Genomic DNA, 22,710 nt, shown 5'->3' with positions numbered 1-22,710 from the left:
GAGCTGGGTACCTAACGCCTGTGTGAACGCATCATCCAGATGACCACTTGCATAAAGACCCCTGACCCCAACAGACACTGCAGCAGATTCCCCTGTACTGACAGGTCTACTACAACCATTCTGTGTACAAACTAGAGCTGTGTACAGGCAGGAACTTATACATGATACATGATACATGATGCGTATCATGAGGTCTGTTATGTCATGAGGCTGCATATGAAACTGTTCGCAGCCTCCATTGTCTGCAGTAGCTAAGAAAAGAAATACCTCAGAAAAACAAGTTGATCAGAGAGATGTTAGGGTGTCGACATCAACCAGTGAGTTCATGGCCTTGCACTCATGGAAAAATGACTTGTTCTCCTAAGAGCTCCTCTAAAGTAGAACAAACTTACAGCTCGATCTGCAGCAGAAAAACCAGGAGCCGCTGCAGGAAACGAAAGCAAGCTGTGGTGGAACAACTGGAGCTAAAGAACTCAGCATGGTGCCATAGGATATAATGATTCCAGGGGATGTAATTTGAGTGAAACACCCTCTACCATCTGAACCCCTCTTCAGCTGTAGAGAAAACGCTGAGATTTTCCCCTCAGACAGAATGTTGCACTGTGGGATATCCCCAGCAGAGACAGTATGGGAATTCACTACAGCGTAGCCTAATTGCTCACCAATGCCCTGTAATTATCCACTGTCTAAACCATTCAAGTCAATGTGAATAGTTTTAAGTTGCAAACCAACCAACTTCCAGATCTTCATCTTCTTCTCATTATTATTCTGCTCTGAAAATACAGGAGTGTCCAGTAATTCCTCCTGCAGCTTCTACAGCACCTAGCAGCACGCTAACAAAAACATATAAAAAAAATAGCAAATACTTTCATATACATAGAAACCAACCACCAAGACTATAATAACCTAGCAACTACACAGCAACACCAAAGCAACCACATGAGCCACCTGAGCTACACACTAGCAATAACTTTACCACACCATATCAACATACTAGCAAGACCATAGCAACCACCTAGTCCACCTAGTCCCTTGGATACAATGTAGCAGCCTCTACACAAAAGATTTTAATGCGTTCACAGCATCAAAGTTATATTACCTTATACAGGTCTTCAGGCATTGTTGTCAGCTAAAAAAACAACTAATAAATAAATACATATTAAAAAACAAAAAAAAAATGACAGTATATACTAGAAATTTTATTTTAGTATCTGCCGATACCGAGTCACGATCCAATACTTTAGCAATGCAGTAAAAGAAAAAAATTATAATTTTTTATTATTATTGAAACAACAGTGTCAAAAAAACATTTATAGCACAAAATAAACACGTACTAAATCTGCAAATTAATCATTTCCATTTAAATATGAATATTTTAATAAAATTACATAAACAAACTCAAAAATGTCACAGTTCTTGATGATTGATATTTTAAATGCTGATATTTTTTAGGGAGGGAGACTGTAATAATAGTGAAGTGTGGTTTAGGACTAGCAGATTAGATTTAGACTAGACTTTTTGTTTTACTGTATTATAATATCTGTATAATAATATAGCGAAGTTTTGATGCTTTTTAAATTAGAGAGATACTTTAAATCAGTTTAAATGAGAGATTTAATGGAGGACATAAACGATAGTGTAGCTGCATATATTGTATTTTTATTTATTTATTTTCTATACTCAAACTTGGAAAGAGGACAGTGTGTGTCTTCAGCACAGTGACAGTGTGTCCGCAGTTTGGAGGAAAATGAAGCGTGGATGAAAGTAGCAAATGGCTTGAGTAGTTTGCTGGATTAGCGTTGATAGCGGCTGAGAACACACTCACTAGATGAGGGACTTGTTACTGCCAGTGTAAAAAATGTTTTTTTTTGTAGCTGTTCTGCGCTCTTTGTTTTTGAATATAGTCTACATTTTACATACTGCTTTTTATATTCTTAATATATTCTTAATATATTCTTAATATAGTCTTTCTTGTTGCTATATTTTGTCTTTTTGTTTTTCTCCCATATTTCTTTTTGTCTTCTGCTCTGTTTTTTTGTTTGTTTCTCCCTTCTTCTCCTCTATTTCTTTGCCTGTTAATTCTTATATTATTATATCTCTAATATATTTCTGTATTAACACTAATAAATATTAAATGTCCTTCGAAGAGTGGGGGTGGTGGCGGGCCCAAAAAAAAAAAAAAAAAAAAATCATGATCTTAATTATGTTTAATAACAGAATTGTCATTGTGACATTTCTTTGTTTATTTATTTAGATATATATTTAAATGGAAATCATTCATATGTCTATTTGGTACTAATTTATGATACTTTTGTTTCAATAATGAAAAAATTGTTTATAAATCTTAAGGGGCACTTTGATGTGTTCTTTCTTTTTTTTATTACATTGCCAAAGTTTTAGATTGAAACACTGTATCATCAGATACTCAAAATAAAAACAAACAAAAAATCCCACTTTTTTTTTTTTTTGTTAGGAATTTGTCTTACTTGTGTTATTCACCAGTCATCATAAATATCTGATTAGATCACCCCATTGTTCTGATGTACTAATGAGTCTTCTCTGTATTTTAACACTGAGAGTAAGAGTCCTCTCTCCAGGGTGGGTGTAGTGCCCGGGGGGCTTATTTATCCCTGCTCCATACATAATGGAAGGAGGCGCTGCCCCGTGCCCCGCGCTGCCCGTCTTTAATCCCGCAGGCCCTGTTGAAGGTCAGCTCTGCTCACGTTTGCTGACCGAAGACATTGTGGACAGCATTAGCCTGGGGAAAAGTGTTGGAAAGGATGCTCTTGCGTGTGTGTATTTGTGTGTGTGTGTGTGTGTGTGTGTGTGTATAGTGGACGCAGATGACCGCCCCGGCCCTGATGCACAGTGAATGTTCCTTCAGAGTGTCTTCTGAAACGCAGAGTGTAGACGTGTAGAGTTCACTGGTCCCCTGCGGTCAGGAGCAGTATGAAGCAGCAGCTCGGGCGGTCTCAGATGTGGACGGAGGCCCTGGAGGGACATTTTCCTCTGCTTTTTGGAGCAGGTAGTGGGAGTGGAGGCTGGCAGGTGCTCTGCGGAGCTGACTGGAACGTTTAAGTGCAGTGGCAGGGGACGAGAGGGGACGGCTTCCTGCAGAAATGGTTATCTGTCAGCGCGAGAGGCGAGAGAGTGAAATCCTCCTGCAATCCTGCACTCCTGCAGGTCTCGAGAGGGTTCGTTAGCCTAAGTTGGTGTAAGATGCTGTAATTGGTGCTCTGGTAGTTCAGCGTCGGTGGCCCGGTTGTTTCACTTTCTCTGCTCAAACAAGGTCAGCTCTGATTTCAGTGCTTTAACACTGAACTCAGAAGTCAGACTCATAAATCAGACTGTTACAGGACCAATGCTGCCCTCAGATGTGGAAATGACTCCACGTTTCCATGGCTGCAGCACATAGTTTAAGTACTTTACAGGGTGTGCCATATCATATTGTAAGCGATAATATCGCCAACGTTTTTTTTTTTTTTTTTTGCTGTTTTTAGCAAAAGAAAAATTCACACTGTTCTCATTTCCCATTATATATGTACTATAGCCAGATTATATCTGTCCAGTATCATTTATTTTACTTTAATCCTGAATATGTAGATATTTAGAGTGCATTATTATTAGTATCATGACATTCTGGATCATTGACTTGATGTACACTCACCAGCCACTTTATTAGGTACACCTTGCTAGTACCGGGTTGGACCCGCTTTTGTCTTCAGAACTGCATTAATCCTTTGTGGCACAGATTCAACAAGGTACTGGAAACATTCCTCAGAGATTCTGGTCCATATTAACATGAGAGCATCACGCAGTTGCTGCAGATTTGTCGACTGCACATCCATCATGCGAATCTCACGTTCCACCACATCCCGAAAGTGCTCTATTGGATTGAGATCTCTAGTGACTGTGGAGAACATTACAGGTGGAGAACAGTCTGAGGTGATTCACGCTTTATGACATGGCGCATTATCCTGCTGAAAGTGGCATCAGAAGATACAGGTACACTGTGGTCATAAAGGATTGAACATGGTCAGCAACAACACTCAGGTAGGCTGTGGTGTTGCTCAATGACACGATGCTCAGTTGGTACTAATGGGCCGGTGTGGCAGGAAAGTATCCCCCGCAGCATTGAACCACCACCACCAGCCTGAACCGTTGATACAAAGCAGAATGGATCCATGCTTTCATGTTGTTGACATCAAATTCTGACCCTACCATTCGAATGTTGCAGCAAAAATCGAGACTCATCAGACCAAGTAACGTTTTTCAAATCTTCTATTGTCCAAATTTGGTGATCCTGTGTGAATTTTAGCCTCAGTTTCCTGTTCTTAGATGACAGGAGAGGTACTCGGTGTGATCTTCTGCTGTGTAGCTCAACATCTGCCTCAAGGTTGGACGTGTTGTGCTGATGTTCAGAGATGCTCTTCTCTTCTGCAGACCTCGGTGGAATGAGTAGTTATTTGAGTTACTGTTGCTGTTCTATTAACAGTCTGGTCATTCTCCTCTGACCTCTGGCATCAACAAGACATTTTCTCCCACAGAACTGAACAGATATCAGCTCACTGGATATTTTCTCTTTTTCTGATCGTTCTCTGTAAACCCTAGAGATGGTTGTGCGTGAAAATCCAAGTAGATCAGCAGTTCCTAAAATACTCAGACCAGCCCGTCTGGCACCAAAAACCATGACATGTTCCAAACAAAGTCACTTAAATCACGTTTCTTCCTCATTCTGATGCTCTGATGGTTTGAACTGCAACAGATATGCTTGGCCATGTCTACATTCCTAAATGCATTGAGTTGCTGCCATGTGATTGACTGATTTGACATTTGCGTTAATGAGCAGTTGGACAGGTGTACCTAATAAAGTGGCTGGCGAGTGTACATCCTGATCATGCTATGAGTTACTACAGAAAGTATGATCACAATGAGGCAAGCCAAAAATCTAAGGAAGAAAAAAGCCAAAAATTGGGTCCTACTTGAGTTTAGCAATTTTCTTTCCTTTAAATGTTTTATTTAAGTTTTTTTTGTTTCTTTTGCTTTAAACGTCTGGCTTATAAAAATAAATAAAAAATATTTTAATATTTAATTGCTTGCTATACTAGAATAGCACCTGCAAGCTTAAGATTCTCCACCAGGGGCACCAATAGAACTGAACTAGTTCCATGTGTGTCACACAACAGCAGTAGTGATTAAAGTAAGAGTAGTGATCTGTTTCAGTTGTAATATAATAATTACTTATTTTTTTGTCCCTTTTAAACTGTATTTTAAAATACACTGTATTCTGATCACTTATTTTTTGTTATTTATTTGTTATTTATTTATTTTTTAGCTACCCAACCCTGATATAAAAGATGAAACATCCAAAAGACAGACCAAGTCAGCTATAAAGTCTAATAAAGCAACACAAACATTATTGCTTTTTAAATGATTGATCTTCTGGCGAAGTACACAGCAATTCATTATTAGACTTTTTTCCTACTTTATCAGAATTCAGAGCGACATAATCCAGGACTACTGCCAACAGGTTATGACTCCTCGGGTACATCAGGTTCCCTATACTGCTCACACTGCTACTGCTACTCCAGACAACTGAATAAAAGCGTGGCATAGTCTCAGCGCTGCATTGATTTAAATCTGTCCCCCTGTGGAGTCGGGAGGGGAGCCAAACATCTACAGGTTATTTAAATCAGAATTATGTATTTTTTTAATATGAAATATCAGCAGCTTCAGAATCGTATTGATGCTCCTCTGACTGTAATAGGGGAAGAGTAGTGTCTCTATCATTTCTACTTGAAGTGTCACAGACATTTAGGCCAGATGTTCACAGATATAATAATTCAACCAAACAAAAAAGGGCAAAACAATAAGAATTGACAGGAAAAACAGACAGAGATCAGATGAATAGATGAAGAACAGTTGGCAATACTTTGCTCAGGACAAACTATTATTATTATTATCCATGTGATTCTGCTTTACTGAGCATATAGAAACACTTTGCAGTTCTATAATTATAGAATGTAGTTCTGTATCCGTTTCTCTACATACTTTATTATTATTGACCTCCTGTCCTTATTATTTGGGTGGTGGGTAATTTATTCTCAGTACTACAGTGATTAGCTCTGATTAGCATGGTGGTGGTGGTGGAGTTTTTAAACACTGTGTTCTAGAGCTGGGCGATAAATCGATTTTATCAATTAATTTGAATTTACTGTTAAGGACGATGTTTTTTTTTAATAATAATAAATTTTCCCTTATGTTCCCTTTGGGCTTTTGTAGTTCAGAGTGCCCCTTTTCATGAGCAAAACACAGAGTTTGGGGGAAAGCAGGAGCTTGTGTGAATCAGTACAGTTTTACGGCAACGGACACAGACCAACAAGTCCTCATTTAAAACGGTTGCTTCTAAAGGAAGTAGCACGATGGACTCAGTTTCTCTGATTTTGCTATTTATAGCTATATATTTAAGAAAAATGATTTTTTTTATTCTATAAGCTATGGCCAACATTTCTCCCAAATTCCAAATAAAATATTGTCATTTAGAGTATGTATTTGCAGAAAATAAGAAATGGCAGAAATAACAAAAAAGATGCAGAGCTTTCAGACCTCAAATAATGCAAAGAAAACAAGCTCATATTAATAAAGCTTTACGAGTTCAGAAATCAATATTTGGTGGAATAACCCTGGTTTTTAATCACAGTTTTCATGCATCTTGCCATCATGTTCTCTTCCACCAGTCTTACACACTGCTTTTGGATAAATTCAATCAGTTCAGTTTGGTTTGATGGCTTGTGATCATCCATCTTCCTCTTGATTATAATCCAGAGGTTTTCAATTTGGTAAAATCAAAGAAACTCATAATTTTAAGTTGTCTCTATTTTTTTCCAGAATTATATGTGCTAACAAGCTGCAAATACTTTTCTGAAGTTGCCTTCCCACAACTGTATAACACCACACACACCAAAGAATCACTGTTTCTGTAAATGGTTTACTGCATTACTTCTTGTTTTTCAGTCACAAACTCACTTTCTGAAGTATAATCCAGTGTGTTTCTGAGTTACTCAGTAGCTGGGTGTGTTGAAAGAGATCAGAGCATTATATTAATGTGTGGGCTTGTAAACAGTGTTTAAGTTATTGATTTTATTTTTAATTTTCGTTTTTTTTTTCTTTACTCACTGTCCTCCAATCTAATACTCACTCCTTAAAGTAAAAAATTTAGAGACAGAAGTTCTGGATCTATTGCTGAACAGTTTGTGTTGGTCGTCCTCTAGTCCTTCATCAGTGGACAGAAGACGATGTCCTGTGTAGCTTCTAAGCAGCCATAGAAGCTTTAGGTCTGTAGGTATGGGTGGTCTCTTGAGGTTTGTTTTAGGGGTGGTCTGCTGTATAAATCAGACGCTCATTTCCATATAAGAAGACTCATCGAAATGTTCACAGCGGGAGGTCCCCAGTATGTAAAAAGTTCAGGTCAAGGCTTTCAGAACCGGGGCAGTGGAGTTACTGACCGGGCCAACGGGCTCATCTGTCCTTATATATGAGAGAAAGAAAGAGAGAGAGAAAGAGTCAGTCAGCAATTCTGCCTTGAAACAATATCTCTCCCTCTCTTTCTCTCTTTCTCTCTCTCTTTTCTGTTTCTCTGACTGTCCTTGTCCCTCGTTCGCTCTGGGTTGGGCTCTGGTCGAGGAGACGTGAAGCAATACTAATGATTCCAATTCCCTCCGACTCCGCGGCTCTAATGCAATTAACTGCACTTGTGGAAAGAGAGGGAGAGAGAAAGAGAGAGCGGGTCTGAAGAAATTCACTCTTAATCCAATCAGAGAGAGAGAAAGAGAGAGAGAGAGAGAGGGGGAGAATATATATCCAGTCAACAGTTTTAATTATAACCCTCTCTATACAGAGGAAATCTGTCCTAATCACAGCCCCCCTCATTTACTAAACGAGTTACCTTGAGTTATTTCAGCTCTGAATAACACAGTTACGCTCAGTGTGGACGTTAAATAATTGCCGCTTTGCCGTTTTCCTCTCCTCACCTTCTCCTAGCCACACTTTTCACATCACATGCACTCCTGTGTGATTAGAGAGAGGTCTGGACTGACGAGAGAAACACGTCCACTTCTGGAAAGAAGCAGATAAACAGAGTCATTATTAATTATCTTTAATCGTTTCTTAATGTTCTGTCTTAATTAATTCAGCATCAATATGAAGAAAGAGGTTTTGAAAACAGCTACTTGAACCTGTTTGGTGTCTTTGCCACTGTGGCAAGTGGACACTTTTGGTGGAAGCCCCCAGTAACACACAGCGTACATAGAGCAGTGTGTCATTATTGTACAGGGGTGTCAAACTCATTTTGTCATATTGGCTGTCCTCTAAGGGCCAGATGTAACTTAAAATGTAATATAAAATGAATGTAACTACTCCTTAATGTTAAATAACTCTCAATATATTATTTATTCAATCAAATATTACAGTTGCATGGAAAAAATGTTTGCTTATTGCTCTATTAACATAAATCCTTTTAATTTGTCATGTTATGAAATCCAAAAACTCCATCAATCAAGAACCAAACTATTCAAGTGAATAGAAATGATATCAAGTACAAGTTATATTAACTTTGATCAAAACGTTTGATACTGAAAAGAGGCTTAATAAATATAAAATCAAAAATGATGCTTAATTACAAAATCTGGACATTATGGGATAAACAATTATATGTCTCAATTCTACCCGCGAAGTTACTCCTTCCCTCCGGCAGGGTTTCCACATCAATGAGTACACCGCCGTGTAGTGGCAGTAAGCCGTAACTTCACGGTTAACACAACCGACAAGCATTGTGGGAAATGTAGTTCTTGGTCAAAGCACCCTTCTGACCCATTTATTATAGACACTAAGATCTTACAAGCTCTCGCTTGGCCCCACATTTGGCCCGCGGGCCTTGTGTTTTATACATGTTATAGTAGGTAAGTAGCTGTAGTTGTGTATATTCAGTAGGGTGGAACAGAATAGTGATACAAAAACATACACTGCCTGACCAAAAAAAAAAGTATCCACCTGGATTTAAGTAAGTAAATGATGTGGGGTTGATGCTGCAGTTGGTCTGCAGGTTTAGGTTCAGCAGCAGTATGTGCTGAAAGAATGAGGTCAGCTGACTCTACCTGAATATACTGAATATAGACCAGGTTATTCTATCAATGGATTTTTTCTTCCCTGATGATACACACGGCCATATTCCAAGATGAACAATGTCAGGATTCATGGGGCTGGAATTGTGAAAGAGCGCAGAGTTCAGGGAGCATGAGATCATCATTTTCACACATGGATTGAGAGAGAGTTCACCACAGAGTCCAGATCTTAACCTCATTGAGAATCTTTGGGATGTGCTGGATGGAGAAGAGCTGCTTTGTGCAGAGGTCAGACTCTACCATCATTAATGCTGCTGCAAGATCTTGGTGAAAAATTAATTAATGCAACACTGGGTTGAAATAAATCTTATGACACTGCAGAAGATTATTAGCCCACTTACTGTGAGTGCTATGGTGTTGCAAAGTGAGTGCCATGATGATGATGATTGCTAAGGTGCTCCTAGGTGGTTGCTGTGAAATTATTACCCTACTTGTTTCTACACGCATTATCTGTTTTTCAGCTCCACTGAGAACATAGGAAACAGTGTAGGTCTTTAATTACAGACCACAGCAGTGCTGTGCACTGTGCTTAAACACACCAGTGTCACTGCTGGACTGAGGGTAGTCCAACAACAGCGTCCTGTGGGCAGTGACCTGTGGGCAGCATCCTGTGGTAGGCGTGTCTAGTGTAAACAGTGAGTGGATACAGTGTTTAAAAACTCCAGCAGCACTGATGTGTCTGATCCACTCGTACCAACACAACACACGCTAAGCGTGAGGTCACAAACAGATGGCCGGATATTCTCCTTCAGGATTGGTTGGTAAACAGCAGAATTCCTGCTTCCATCAATTACAGCAAGCAAAGCAGCTCCAGATCCTCATACTACCACCACCATGTTTTACATTCAGTATGATGTTCTTTTTTCTGAAATGATGTGTTAGTTTTATACCAGATGTAACGGGACATACACCTTCCAAAGAATAGTCCAAGGAATATTTACCAAAAGTTCTGGGGATCATCAGGATGTTTGTTGGTAAATGTGAGATGGGCCGTTGTGTCAGCAGTGATTTTTGTTTTGGAAATCTCCCAGGGAGACCATTTTCACCCAGTCTCTTTCTTATTATTGAATAATTAACACTGACATTAACTGAGGCAAGTGAGACCTGCAGTTCCTTAAATGTTGGTTTGAGCTCTTTTGTGACCTCCTGGATGAGTTGTCCATGCCCTTTCTGAATAATTTTGGTTGGCTGGCCACTCCTGGGAAGGTTCACCAGTGTTCCATGTTTTCTTAATTAGTGAATAATAGCTCTCACTTGTGGTCCGTTAGAGTCTCAAAGCCCTAGAAATGACTTTGTAACCTTTTCCAAACTAACAAATGTCAGTGACTTTGTTTTCTTATCTGTGTTTGTATTTTTTATTACGCTGCATTATGTGTAGTTTTTTGATACTTCATGTTGTCAGACAGGTTCTATTTAAGTGATTTCTTGATTCTACTAGTCTGACAGTAATCAGGTATGGTTGTGGCTAGTAGCTTTCTAAAAAGTGTGATTAATCACAGTTAATTTAGGGGGGGCAAACACTTTTTCACAAAAGGCTAGATTGGTTTGGAAAAAAAACGTTTTTTTTTCCTTAATAAAGGAAATCATCATCACAATGTGTGTAAAATGTGTGTAGAAGCAAGGAGGTGGTCAACTTAAGAAAGATTGAGAGAGAGTGTGTGTGTGTGTGTATATACACAAACGTGTTGATTTGCTAGTCATGTTCACTTTTAGCTCTTAGCTTGCTAACGGAGGCCAGCAGCTGCAGGTGTTTAGAATTGGAGCCAAATGCTAATTATCATCATGAGCTGAGTTGATGAGCGTGTTTTTGGGAGCTGTAAGGTCCGAACATCTGAGCCTGGCGCTGATCCAGCTCTGCATCAGCTACTGCTTAATCTCTACTGCTGCGTACTGTATTTCTGTAACCTTACACACACACACACACACACACAGACACACACCTTCTCAGTTCAACCCTTAAGATTCATTAGCATTACCAAACTAAAGAAGTGGACATGCCTAAAAAACATGTTCTATAAATAAATGATCTAGGATTCTGGAGAGGATGAAACCAAAACTGCATGTGAAGCATTGCTAGGAATGTGCATTCAAACTATTCAGATGAATGTTGGCTGTAGATTGATGTTGAAAACTAAAATAAACTTTAGATTTGTGGGAAAATTGAATTTGAGTCATTTTTACCTGCTGTGTAAACAAAGGCTCATTGTCCACATTTTGTTCTGCCAACCATTTCTCTCTCTCTCTCTCTCTCTCTCTCTCTCTCTCTCTCTTTCTTTCTTTCTTTCTTCCTATCTTGCTTTTTCATCATAATCTCCAGCACTGCTCCTGTTTCTAGGTCAAGAATACACAGAGATTATTGCCACCCTCCCCCCCCAGCGCTGAATCATTTATGACGAAGGCCTCAATTGTGTTTTATTAAAAAGGACAAAGCCTCTCGCACGACCACACACTCATCCTCACACACCTCTGAGGGATTTCCACGTAATCACATGCTTTACGGAACACATCCAAACATCTGTTCTTTAGACATGCAGCAGCATCGTCAGAGGAGGAGCAGGAGAAGAGCTGTAATGCCTGAAGGAGGAGCAGAGCCAGCAGATTAGAGTGCTGGATACAGTCCGAACACAGTTCTGATATTTAGGCCTGTAAAACCAGACTCCAGCATGGAGGAGTCTGGGTCTGATCGATATTTGCTGAAATAAGATTCAGCTCTGATTCCACTACACTGATTCCTCTACACTGATTCCTCTACACTGATTCCTCTACACTGATTCCTCTACACTGATTCCTCTACACTGATTCCTTTACACTGATTCCTCTACACTGATTCCTCTACACTGATTCCTCTACACTGATTCCTCTACACTGATTCCTCTACACTGATTCCTCTACACTGATTCCTCTACACTGATTCCTCTACACTGATTCCTTTACTCGGATTCTTCTACTCTGGTCTGATTCCTCTACACTGATTCCTCTACACTGATTCCTCTACACTGATTCCTTTACACTGATTCCTCTACACTGATTCCTCTACACTGATTCCTTTACTCGGATTCTTCTACTCTGGTCTGATTCCTCTATTTGGCCTGACAACTTGGGGTGGAAATACCTTCTATGACATATTCCTGGTATTCCTGGGAATGATTTTTTAATCAGCCTCATTGTGATATATTGTTCTATAAATCCTTTTCAGCTTCTCCTATTCTCCTTGTTCTGCGTATGAGAGGCTCATATGTGCCTCTCTCACACACAGCTGAACTGTTTTGTCGGAGGGCGGGGCTGTGCTCATGCAGCGGCTCTCTCTATTGAAATGAATAGGATGCGCTGTGCTGGTGGACAGGGAGAGGATGCGTCTTTCTTGCGGGCGCGCCGCACTAACACTAATTTCAAGTCCCACAAAATATCGCTCTGTGGGCCGTGAATTTGAGACCCCTAGAGGGTGCTTCGCGGCCCCCCGGTTGAGAAACCCTGGGCTAGGGGATGGATGGATATTGATATGTAGATTTTAAAGTGTATTTGTACTGTAGATTAATTGGTTAGTCATTTATAATTGATTTTTTTGCTCTCTCTCTCTCTCTCTCTCTCTCTCTCTTTCTCTCTCTTTCTCTCTCTCTCAGGATTACTCTGAACGGTATGAAGGTGTCTCGGCCGGATGTGCGGATTGGCCGGTACAGGATGATAAAGCACGAGAGGGACAAGCACAATGAGCCAAACCCCCAGAGGTATTAACCCGCCCCACACCTTCCACTGCTTCATTAACACTGCCACTTAAAGCCCAGTCCACCTTCACACCAGCCTTAATTTACACTGAGCTACAGAACAGCATTCATTCCCCCTCTGCTGCGTCTCAGAATCATCTACAGCCGTCTATTTCAGGACCACAGCTCAGAGCTGATGACTGGCAGCAATGCACACTTTAATCCAGCACCTTATGAAGAGGAGGAGATTAGTAGGAGACGGGACATTGTTTCACTGTGCTGGGTGAACGGTGAATGGTGCTGGTGTCATTATGAATGATGCTTTAAAGTGAAACCTGCAATCAAGGACATGTCTCAATCAACCATTTGGCAGATGCTTTTGTCCAAAGGGACTTACAATAATGATGTACATTTAGTAATAGAAGTCCAAGGTAAAAATTTTTTTTTAGATAAGGCCTAAAGGAGGTCAAATGGAAATATTGAGGAGTAAAGAAGGGGAAGAAGGAAATTAGGTTAGAAGTAGTTAGTTTGTGTGTTAGAGGTGTTAGGAGAGTAAGTACTCTTTGAAGAGCTCTGTCTTCAGGAGTTTATTAAAGATAGTGAGAGATTCTCCTGATCTGGTAGTAGAAGGTAGTTAGTTAGAGGTGTTAGGAGAGTAAGTACTCTTTGAAGAGCTCTGTCTTCAGGAGTTTATTAAAGATAGTGAGAGATTCTCCTGATCTGGTAGTGGAAGGTAGTTTGTTCCACCATTGGGGAACTCTGTATGAGAACAGTCTGGATTGCTTTGTGTGAATGTTTGTTTGGTAAAGCGAGGCGACGTTCATTAGAGGAGCGCAGCGGCCGGGAGGTAGTGTAAACCTTCAGGAGTGATCAGTGCAGGTAGGAAGGACTTACTCCTGAAGGCTTATGTTATCTCTCGGCCACTGCACACCTCCACTGGGCTTTATTCACCACAACTGTTCTTAATTAGAAACCTCTTCTTAGAATCCACTTATTGGGTTCTGAGTGTCTCTTAAGGAGTTTTCAGATTGACCAACTTCTTCAGTTGTTTTCCCAGTGACGGAGCAGTTTTTTGTTGCCGTGGATCAGTGCTGAAATCATTGCGTTTCCACGCCCATAACCACGCCTCTGCCATGCTCCTGTTCAATTTGGTACATTTAGGCTATGTTCACATTTCCAGACTCAAATCAGATTTTTTTGCTCAATGTGGCACAGATTCATGGCTGTGTAAACATGTCAAATCTGATTTTTTCAAAAAATCAAATCTGGTACGTATGCGATCCATGGACATGCAACATGAATGTGAATGGTCAAATCAGAATTCATGCATCTTTGTGCTTTTACGCATGCACCACATGCTTCTCTCTCGTACCAGGAAGCCTGGAAAAGTCATGGAATTTAAAAAAATATCTGTTTCCAGGCCTGGATAAGTTTTGGAAAAGTCATGGAAATTTGGTCTACAAATGTTTGTGTTTCTGTTTATTGATGGAAAAAATGTATTCAGAGCTAACAAATACATCAGCTCAGAGTTAATTTAGAAATAAAAATGGAAAAGTCAAGAAAAAATAATGGAAACTTATTGGTTAAAAAGTGTATGAACCCTGTCATGCACATCTCTTGGTGCAGCTGTGCAGCTATAGCTGCAAAAAACAGCAAAAGCAACAAACTTGACCTGAGCATTAACTTCAGACCAGTTGTTTACTCTCCACTCCAGCTAAAGATGCTCCGCATATGAGCTGCTAACTCATCCATTTCACTTTTACAAATCTTCGAGTCGTCTCTCTAATATGAACTGTATCTCCTGAACTGTAGAACACTCCCCTACACTCATACAGGCCCATTGCCCCCAGTCAATTACTGGTTATGAATTGAATGCAACATCATCTGTGTGTTTGCTGTTTTAAATTCTGTGACAGACAGTGCAGGAAATTACAAATAACACTTTTTTTCAGAATCCTCCTCAATGGAAAACCTCGAACCAGTCTTTGACAGTAGCCAGCCAGGTTAGTTATTCCTGCAGCCGGCAAAATAGGAAAATTCAGCAATCATGAAGTGGAGTTGTGAATGGAGGTGAGGTTTGTAAACAACTTTGTCCCGAACGCCACTCGCATCACAGGTTCACTGGTTCCAGACCAGCAAGATTGTGGGGCCAGAACGGAACCGGCTTTTCTAGCCCAGAACCTGTGATTTTGCGGTGGAAACGCAAAGAACCGTTCAGGAACCTGCCACCCGCACCGGCACCATGCTGGTGGAAAAGCAACCTAAGAATCACTTCAGGCACATTTTTTTGTCGGGGCCAGAAGGAGAAATGTATATGTAAGAAATATATGTGTGCAGTCACAGGCCACAGACCCTGCAATAAAATAAATAATTAAATATACCACTTATAATACATTTTCTTGATTACATTTATTTACACACCATTTTACTTGAGTTACTATCTTTATCTATCGTTGATAGTATTGTATAAACTAATATTTATCAAACTGATGTTTCGTTTTATAATGTCTCTTTATATTATTATACTCCTTCATTACAGCAACTGATTCCTATAATTGCTGTATATCTTCCATTTCTTTGGAGTTGCCATGTTCTCTCAAAAGCTCAGGAGTATTAGTGTAGGCATAATGAAGGAAGGAAATGAGATGAGGAGCATTTTAAATTGGTTTTATGTGTTCAAACTTTGAGTCTCACATTGAAAATCTGCTTAATAGCTGCAAACTTCCTTTTTTTTTTTTTTTTTACAAAAACCTTTGAGGGCCTTAGTTTGAACACCCCTGTTTTAGGTGTGCAACAGAGTCATCTTCACTTTTTTGTTTGTTTGTTTAAAATTCCACGTACATTGATGGAATAACCTGGTCTATATTCAGTATATTCAGGTAGTCAGCTCATTCTTTCAGCACATACTGTTGCTGAATCTAGACCTGAATAACTGCAGCATCAACCCCACATCATTTACTATCATTTTTATTATCATTTGCCAGGCAGTGTTTATATTAGGTTAATGTGTGCTGTTTGCAATCCAAAAAAATCTAAGCAAATATAAGAAACCCCATGTTTTTTTATACTGTTTAAACTCAGTTTGATTTGGTGTTGTAAAAATAATGATATAATAAACTATTAAAATATTTCTTGCAGCAGTAGTGGTAGTGCATCTCTCGTACTGTAAGGACAGTCATTCGTTCAGAAAGAGCTCTGTGGAGATTTACTGTTCAGAAACGAATCCCAGTAGTTCCATTGTGTCATCTCTGAACGAGACGCTACAGGAGCGTAATTGGCTGCGTTCAGGAATGAAGGAGTTATTGATCAGCTCCTCCTGTTCAGTGTGGGCGTCTGAGTGATCAGCTGATCAGAACCTGAACATGTGTGTGAGTGTGGAATAGAGGAGGATCCGGTTTATGAGCTTATCTGGGAGCTGGAGGATTTATAACACCACTGTTCAGTACATGACTATAAACGTTCAGTGAATATAGTGTTAAGTGAGAATCATGTAAACATACTGAGAACTTTAAATAAAGATCAGCTGCTTGGTAAAGGCCATGCAGCGCATGCTGGAGAGAAGCTGCACATCACACAAAACCTATAGATTAACAGACTGTCTAACTGATCCAGCAGGTAGTGAACGATGAGCGATGCAGCCTATTACTGTTTTTCTGCATCTCTCTCTTTCTCTTTCTCTCCATTTTTTTGCATCCCTCTTTCTCTCTCTGTCTTTCTGCATCTCTCTTTCTTTCTCTCTGTGTCTTTCTGCACCTCTCTTTCTTTCTGCATCTCACTCTACCTCTTTATCTCTTTCTGTCTTTCTGCACCTCTCTCTTTCTTAATCTCTCTCTCCCTCTTCATCTCTCTCTCTCTCTACATCTCTCTCTCTATCTTTCTCTTTCTCTCTGTCTTTCTGCACCTCTCTCTCTTTCTGCATCTCACTCTACCTCTTTATCTCTTTCTGTCTTTCTGCATCTCTCTCCCTCTTCATCTCTCTCTTTCTCTTTCTGTCTTTCTACATCTCTCTCTCCCTCTTAATCTCTCTCTCCCTCTTCATCTCTCTCTACATCTCTCTCTCTATCTTTCTCTTTGTCTTTCTGCACCTCTCTCTCTTTCTGCGTCTCACTCTACCTCTTTATCTCTTTCTGTCTTTCTGCACCTCTCTCTTTCTTAATCTCTCTCGCTCTTCATCTCTCTCTCTCTCTACATCTCTCTCTCTATCTTTCTCTTTCTCTCTGTCTTTCTCTCTCTCTCTCTTCATCTCTCTCCTTCTTTTTTTCTCTCTCTCATCTCTCTTATCATTTCATATCTTTCTCTTCCTTTCCATCTCTGATTTTTTTCTGAATTCTGAACTTCATCTCTCTCTCACTCTATTATCTCTCTCTCTCTCTCTCTCTCTCTCTCTGATTCAGATAATGGGAACTATTAGCTCTCTGTTAGCTGGATGCTAAATGCTACATGAATGAATATGTTAAATGAATTCCTCTCTGCTGGTGGAGAGCCGGGTGTCTGAGTTGACAGTAATGAACTCCATCAGGTTCTGCTGAAGTGAAGCTGCTGTCACCGGCAGACGGTGTGTTTGGATCCTGTCACACTTTGAAATAATCCCCTGCGTGTGGCCCCTCCCCCTTCTCACACCTGTCCATTCAGCTCAGACACCGGCCTTCAGGTGCTTACTGGGCTTCAGTTTAACCAGAGAGATCCTGTTGAGAACGTCTCTGCTGGAACTCAGTGTCTGATGGATGCAGTAGCTGTAGTGTTCCACAGCACAATGATTAAACACAGTGTTTAAAAACTCCAGCAGCACTGCTGTATCTGATCCACTAATACCAGCACAACTCACACTTACACCTCATACACCACCACCATGCTGATCACTGTCCTGATCATTGAAGAACTGTGTGAAAAGAGGATAATAATAACAGAAACAGGACTACAGTCTGTGATTATAGAAATATAAAGTGTCATATATACGGTGGCCGAGAAAGCCCAACGCAGTGCAAATTGAAAAGCGCTGCAAAAGCACAAAACACATCCATCAAAATTACAACACAGGCGCAGCAAATAGAAAAACGCGCAGCAAATAGAAAAACGCGCTGCAAATAGAAAAACGCGCTGCAAATAGAAAAACGCGCTGCAAATAGAACCACAACACAACGGAAGTGAGTCACAACACAACAGAATTTTCCCGGGGGACCTTAAAAGATGCTGTACCAGCTATGCTGCGTCTTCAGTAACGTCTCGGACTTCACTATGTGTACAAAGGACAATACGTGGCAAACAAGGCGTTTTGTGAAGCAGAACTTTTAATAATATGCACACAACCGTGGTAATCACAGGTAATAAACATAACTTACTTTTCAGAAGCTTGTTTGCCACTTATTGTCCTTTGTACACAGCTGGTACAGCATCTTTTAAGGTCCCCCGGGAAAATTCCGTTGTGTTGTGACTCAATTCTGTTGTGTTGTGGTTGTATTTGCAGCGCATTTTTCTTTTTGCAGCGCGTTTTTCTATTTGCTGCGCCTGTGTTGTAATTTTGATGGATGTGTTTTGTGCTGTTGCAGCGCTTTTCAATTTGCACTGCGCTGGGCTTTCTCGGCTACCGTACCTATATGATCAGTGGAGCTGATAAATGGATAATGGATGTAGAAACAGGGAGATGATCATTATGTTATGCTTGAGCTTTGGCTTTAGAACACAGCTAAAGTGTCTTATTCAGGAAGCCGGTACATGAGGCATTCTGGCAGTACGTTATGAGTGTAAACGGCGCCGCTGTCATTTTTCCCAGGGCGAGGGTAACACACTCCCACTGAGACCAGGCTTTATTAGGCAAATGCCACCTTACAAATGAGCAGGACTGGCAACTGCTTTAATTATAGCTCATCAGAGGTAATAGTCAATGGAAATTGCTCATCACTGAGTGTAATTGTAATTTTCATTATGCCTCCACTTTGCATAACTGTATTGATGGTCAATTAAAGCGCTTTACTATTCTCTCTCTCTTACTCTCTTTCTCTCTATCTCTCTGAGTGGGTGATGACACTCGTCTCGTCTGGTTGGTATGTTCGGGCTTCTGCTCTGTATTTATAGATTTTGGATTGCATTGTGTTGCAGTGAGGACAGTAGGGGCTAAAATCAGGACCTGACGCTGCTTTCATAGTCTAGCAGTAGAGCTATATCTGTGCTACAGTATTTTTTTGTGAATATATATATACTTTTTTTTTGTTTAGTGAAACAAGCTGTGGTGGAAAAAAAGTATTTCTCTCCAGAGCCTCTACTGGACCAAACTCTGAAGACTGTAGGGTATTACTATATGAAAAATTATAGATTAATCATTAATCAGTAAAGGAAATATAGCTTCAGAGCTGAGCATACACGAAAACAACAGCACAGTGAAGTAGACCTGAAAAAACTGAACAGAAATACAGATATATGGGCTGACGAGTGGTCCAGTGGTCTAAAGTCACTATGGGCGGGAGGTCGCAGGTTCGAATCCCCGCTCATCCAGCTTTGCCATCAAGCTGCCGGCACTCAGAGGGAGCACAATTGGCCCTGCTCCCTCCGAGTGGGTAGATGGCGCTCTCTCCCCACATCTCTCCTAGGGTGATGTCCACAGCACAGGGCGTCTGTGAGCTGATGTACCGGAACCGAGCTGCTGCGCTGTCCTCCAAGCACGCTGGCTGCTCAGCAATGCTGCATCAGCAGCAGCTCGAAAAGAAGCGGTGTCTGACTTCACATGTATCAGAGGAAGCATGTGTTAGTCTTCACCCTCCTGGTGTGTTGGGGCATTACTAGTGATGGGGGGAGTCCTAATGAGTGGGTTTGGTATTTGGCCGTGTAAATTGGGGAGAAAATGGGAAAAAATAGAGAAAACAAAATAAATTGATATATAAAACTCACCTGACTCTCTCTTATGCCAAACATTTTCGTCAGATTAAGCAGTTTTCTTCGTGTTGTGGCGTTCTTGGGGGACTGGCAACACTACACGTTAGTCACCGGGAAAAGCGACTGTGGGCTGGTTCCCAAAGAGAACATCACGGGCTTTGTGTACTCCAGAGAGAACTTGAGGTATGGTAAAGATGTAGCTACTTTAGGTTTCAGTGCCTGTAAACAGAATATCTCATTGATGAAATAGACTTATAGATGATTATTAGATTTTTAGACACTAAACAAGACACTAAGCAAAAAACACCCTTGAACACCAACTGCCCCTTTGCCTGATTTAAGGGGCCTTAGCTATCAGTTATGATATGGGCTTCAAAATAAAGAAAAAATATCTACTTACCACTGTTAATAAACCACGTGAGAAGCATAACAAAGGAACCAGAGAATGCAAAATAATGATGATACTGATGCTTGGACATTTACATTCTTCTAGTAGGCAGTGATGGACTGCTCTGTGTGTGGCTTTAGGTTAGATGTCCTGTGCACTTTATGGTTGGAGGTTCAGTCCTTTCATGTCCAACTTTGTGGCAGAGGAAGTAATTTGAGACAGTCTCTCTCCTCCACAAAACCCCTAAATAACCAAAACCAGCTGGTTCTGAAACAGTTTCTTCCCCTAGGCAGCCAGGCTGTGGAACAGCCAGTAGAATAGTGTTCTGCCCAACCCACCCCACTGTCATATTATACGAACTTTTGCACCCTGAACTTTACTTTACACTAAATGTGCCGAACTGCCCCACACTTATCCCACATACAGCATTCTGCACCCTGCACTTCCCACACAACTCATTCTGTACCTGCACTTTACTCATAATTACTCTCCTAGTAGTCACCTACTGGACTACTGGACAATTACTAAGGTAATTGTATATTTTCTATTTTTTCTATGTTCTGTTTTACTTCTCCTATTCTATGGAGTAAATATTGTTCTCTGCATTCTGTGGGAAATTGCCCCAGGTTTTTCACTCACCTGTACACCTATGCTGTACTGTGATGTGACAATAAATCTGATTTGATTTGATTTAAATAAACATTCCCCTTAACAATGTTTGTAGAAGTTTTATAAACTTGGAGACGACACAGTAGGGTCTGTGTAATTTATTTCTAGATCTTTCTAGCTGTATAATAGACATTTATGAGCTATTCAACTGAGGAGATGACGAGAAGTGATTTATGTGTCAAACGCAGCGGCGTCATAGTCATTGTCACCGTCAAATACCGTGCGCTTAAATAAATGATTCCTTGAGGCAGAGAAAATTCCTCATGTTTTTTTTTTTTAATCGAGGTACTCGAATTACTTGAGGAATAGTTTCACCCCTGTGTTTTGTAGGGTTTTTTTTAATGATGTGGATTTTAAATGAGTCGAATAAGAGGGACAGAGAGAGAGAGAAAAAGAGAGAGAGAAAGAGAGAGAGACAGAGAGAGAGAAAGAGAGTTCCTGCTGTCAGAGAATCCCAATCACTCTGATTTTGGAGGTCTTATTTCAGGGTGGCTCGTTGAGCTGATAAGAGGTTTAGTCTTGGCTAAAAAGCTTCTTGATTTTTTTGAAGGTTGAAGAGCTCTTAGATGATGGCTGTTTGTTTAAGTGTGTGTGTGTGTGTGTGTGTGTAGCTCTGCTGGATTAGAGTTGATTACAGCAGGGATAGGTCATATTGCAGCTGTGAGCTAATTTAGAGACCCTTCTATCAACAGACCGCCGGTATTAATAATAGTGGAGGTTATTCCAGTTTATCCAGTGCTCTAACTGGGTAGAATTCAAGATACAGTCATCTATTTCAGTATTATACAAATATATACCAATGCACAGCAAAAAGCCAGTGCTGAATTAACTTCAACAGAGGAGATTTCAACTCTGCTGCAGGGCTTTTTATAGCTCCACACTCTTCTGAGTTAAAATACTTTCAAAATAGTTAAACAGATGAAGTCTTTGAAATCAGCTTGTGTTTTTTCTCTGCCAGTCTCTTTCCCATTACATAGAAAATTGAATCCAGCTCAGCATTACTGTAGTGTGGTTATCTGTGCATTGCCAGATTTTGTCACACTTACTGTACAGCACATGGTAACTTGCTATTATAGCCTACAACACTGTAACCAGACAACTATTATAAAAGATATATATCTGAATAGCCAAGGGCATGTAGACCTGTAGGGCAAGACTGCTCACTTGATTGTAAGATAGCATTGGGGGACACGTCTATTATGCAAATGAATTAAAGCCAGTCGAAATATGATGTTTTGTACAATGTACTGAGAAACGTTAGGTATTTTTTTTTACTGTGTCTCAATTTAGGACTTCAATTTAGGTCTTGTTTGCTGAATATGTGTGTGAACTCTACCCGACCAAAGATATGCTGTGTAGATTCTATAGTTTATTTTTTACTGTTTTTAATCAAGTAACAGGATGGTACAGAGTTTAATGAAATTTCTGTGGAGTTGGGCACTATATTGGTTTATTTGGGTTAACACCATAACATTCTGGGCGCCGAGTGTTCCAGCAGTCTAAAGCGCTGCCACCATGAGCGGGAGGTCGCAGGTTCGAAGCTTTACCATCAAGCTTCCGGAGCTCAGAGGGAGCAAAATTGGACCCTGCTCCCTCCGGGTGGGTAGATGGTGCTCTCTCCCCACATCACTAAAGGGGGATGTCTGCAGCACTGGGCATCTGTGAGCTGATGTATCAGAACCGAGTGCGCTGGCTGCTCGGTAATGCTGCATCAGCAGCAGCTTGAAAAGAAGCGGTGGCTGACTTCACATGTATCAGAGGAAGCATGTGCTAGCCTTCACCCTCCTGGTGTGTTGGGGCATCACTAGGGATAGGGGGAGTCCTAATGAGTGGGTTTTGGTTAATTGGCTGTGTAATTTGGGGGGGAAATGGGGAAAAAAACACTGTAATATTCAACTCTTTTAAA

At 40.5% G+C, this 22,710-nt stretch overlaps 1 protein-coding gene across 1 annotated transcript in view; it reads left to right on the top strand.

Annotated features, from left to right (window-relative positions):
- Positions 1-22,710, top strand: part of b4galt2 (UDP-Gal:betaGlcNAc beta 1,4- galactosyltransferase, polypeptide 2) — a 263,725-nt gene that overhangs the window by 222,271 nt on the left and 18,744 nt on the right. The window contains exon 6 of the mRNA XM_007229297.4: positions 12,800-12,904. Coding sequence (XP_007229359.2) covers positions 12,800-12,904 — 105 coding nt within the window. The remainder of the gene's footprint in view (positions 1-12,799; positions 12,905-22,710) is intronic.

This window comes from Astyanax mexicanus, chromosome 8, assembly GCF_023375975.1.
Source record: "Astyanax mexicanus isolate ESR-SI-001 chromosome 8, AstMex3_surface, whole genome shotgun sequence".
Taxonomy (NCBI): Eukaryota; Metazoa; Chordata; class Actinopteri; order Characiformes; family Acestrorhamphidae; genus Astyanax; species Astyanax mexicanus.
Note: the sequence above shows the minus strand (reverse complement) of the source record. Positions and strands in the feature narration are given on the sequence as shown.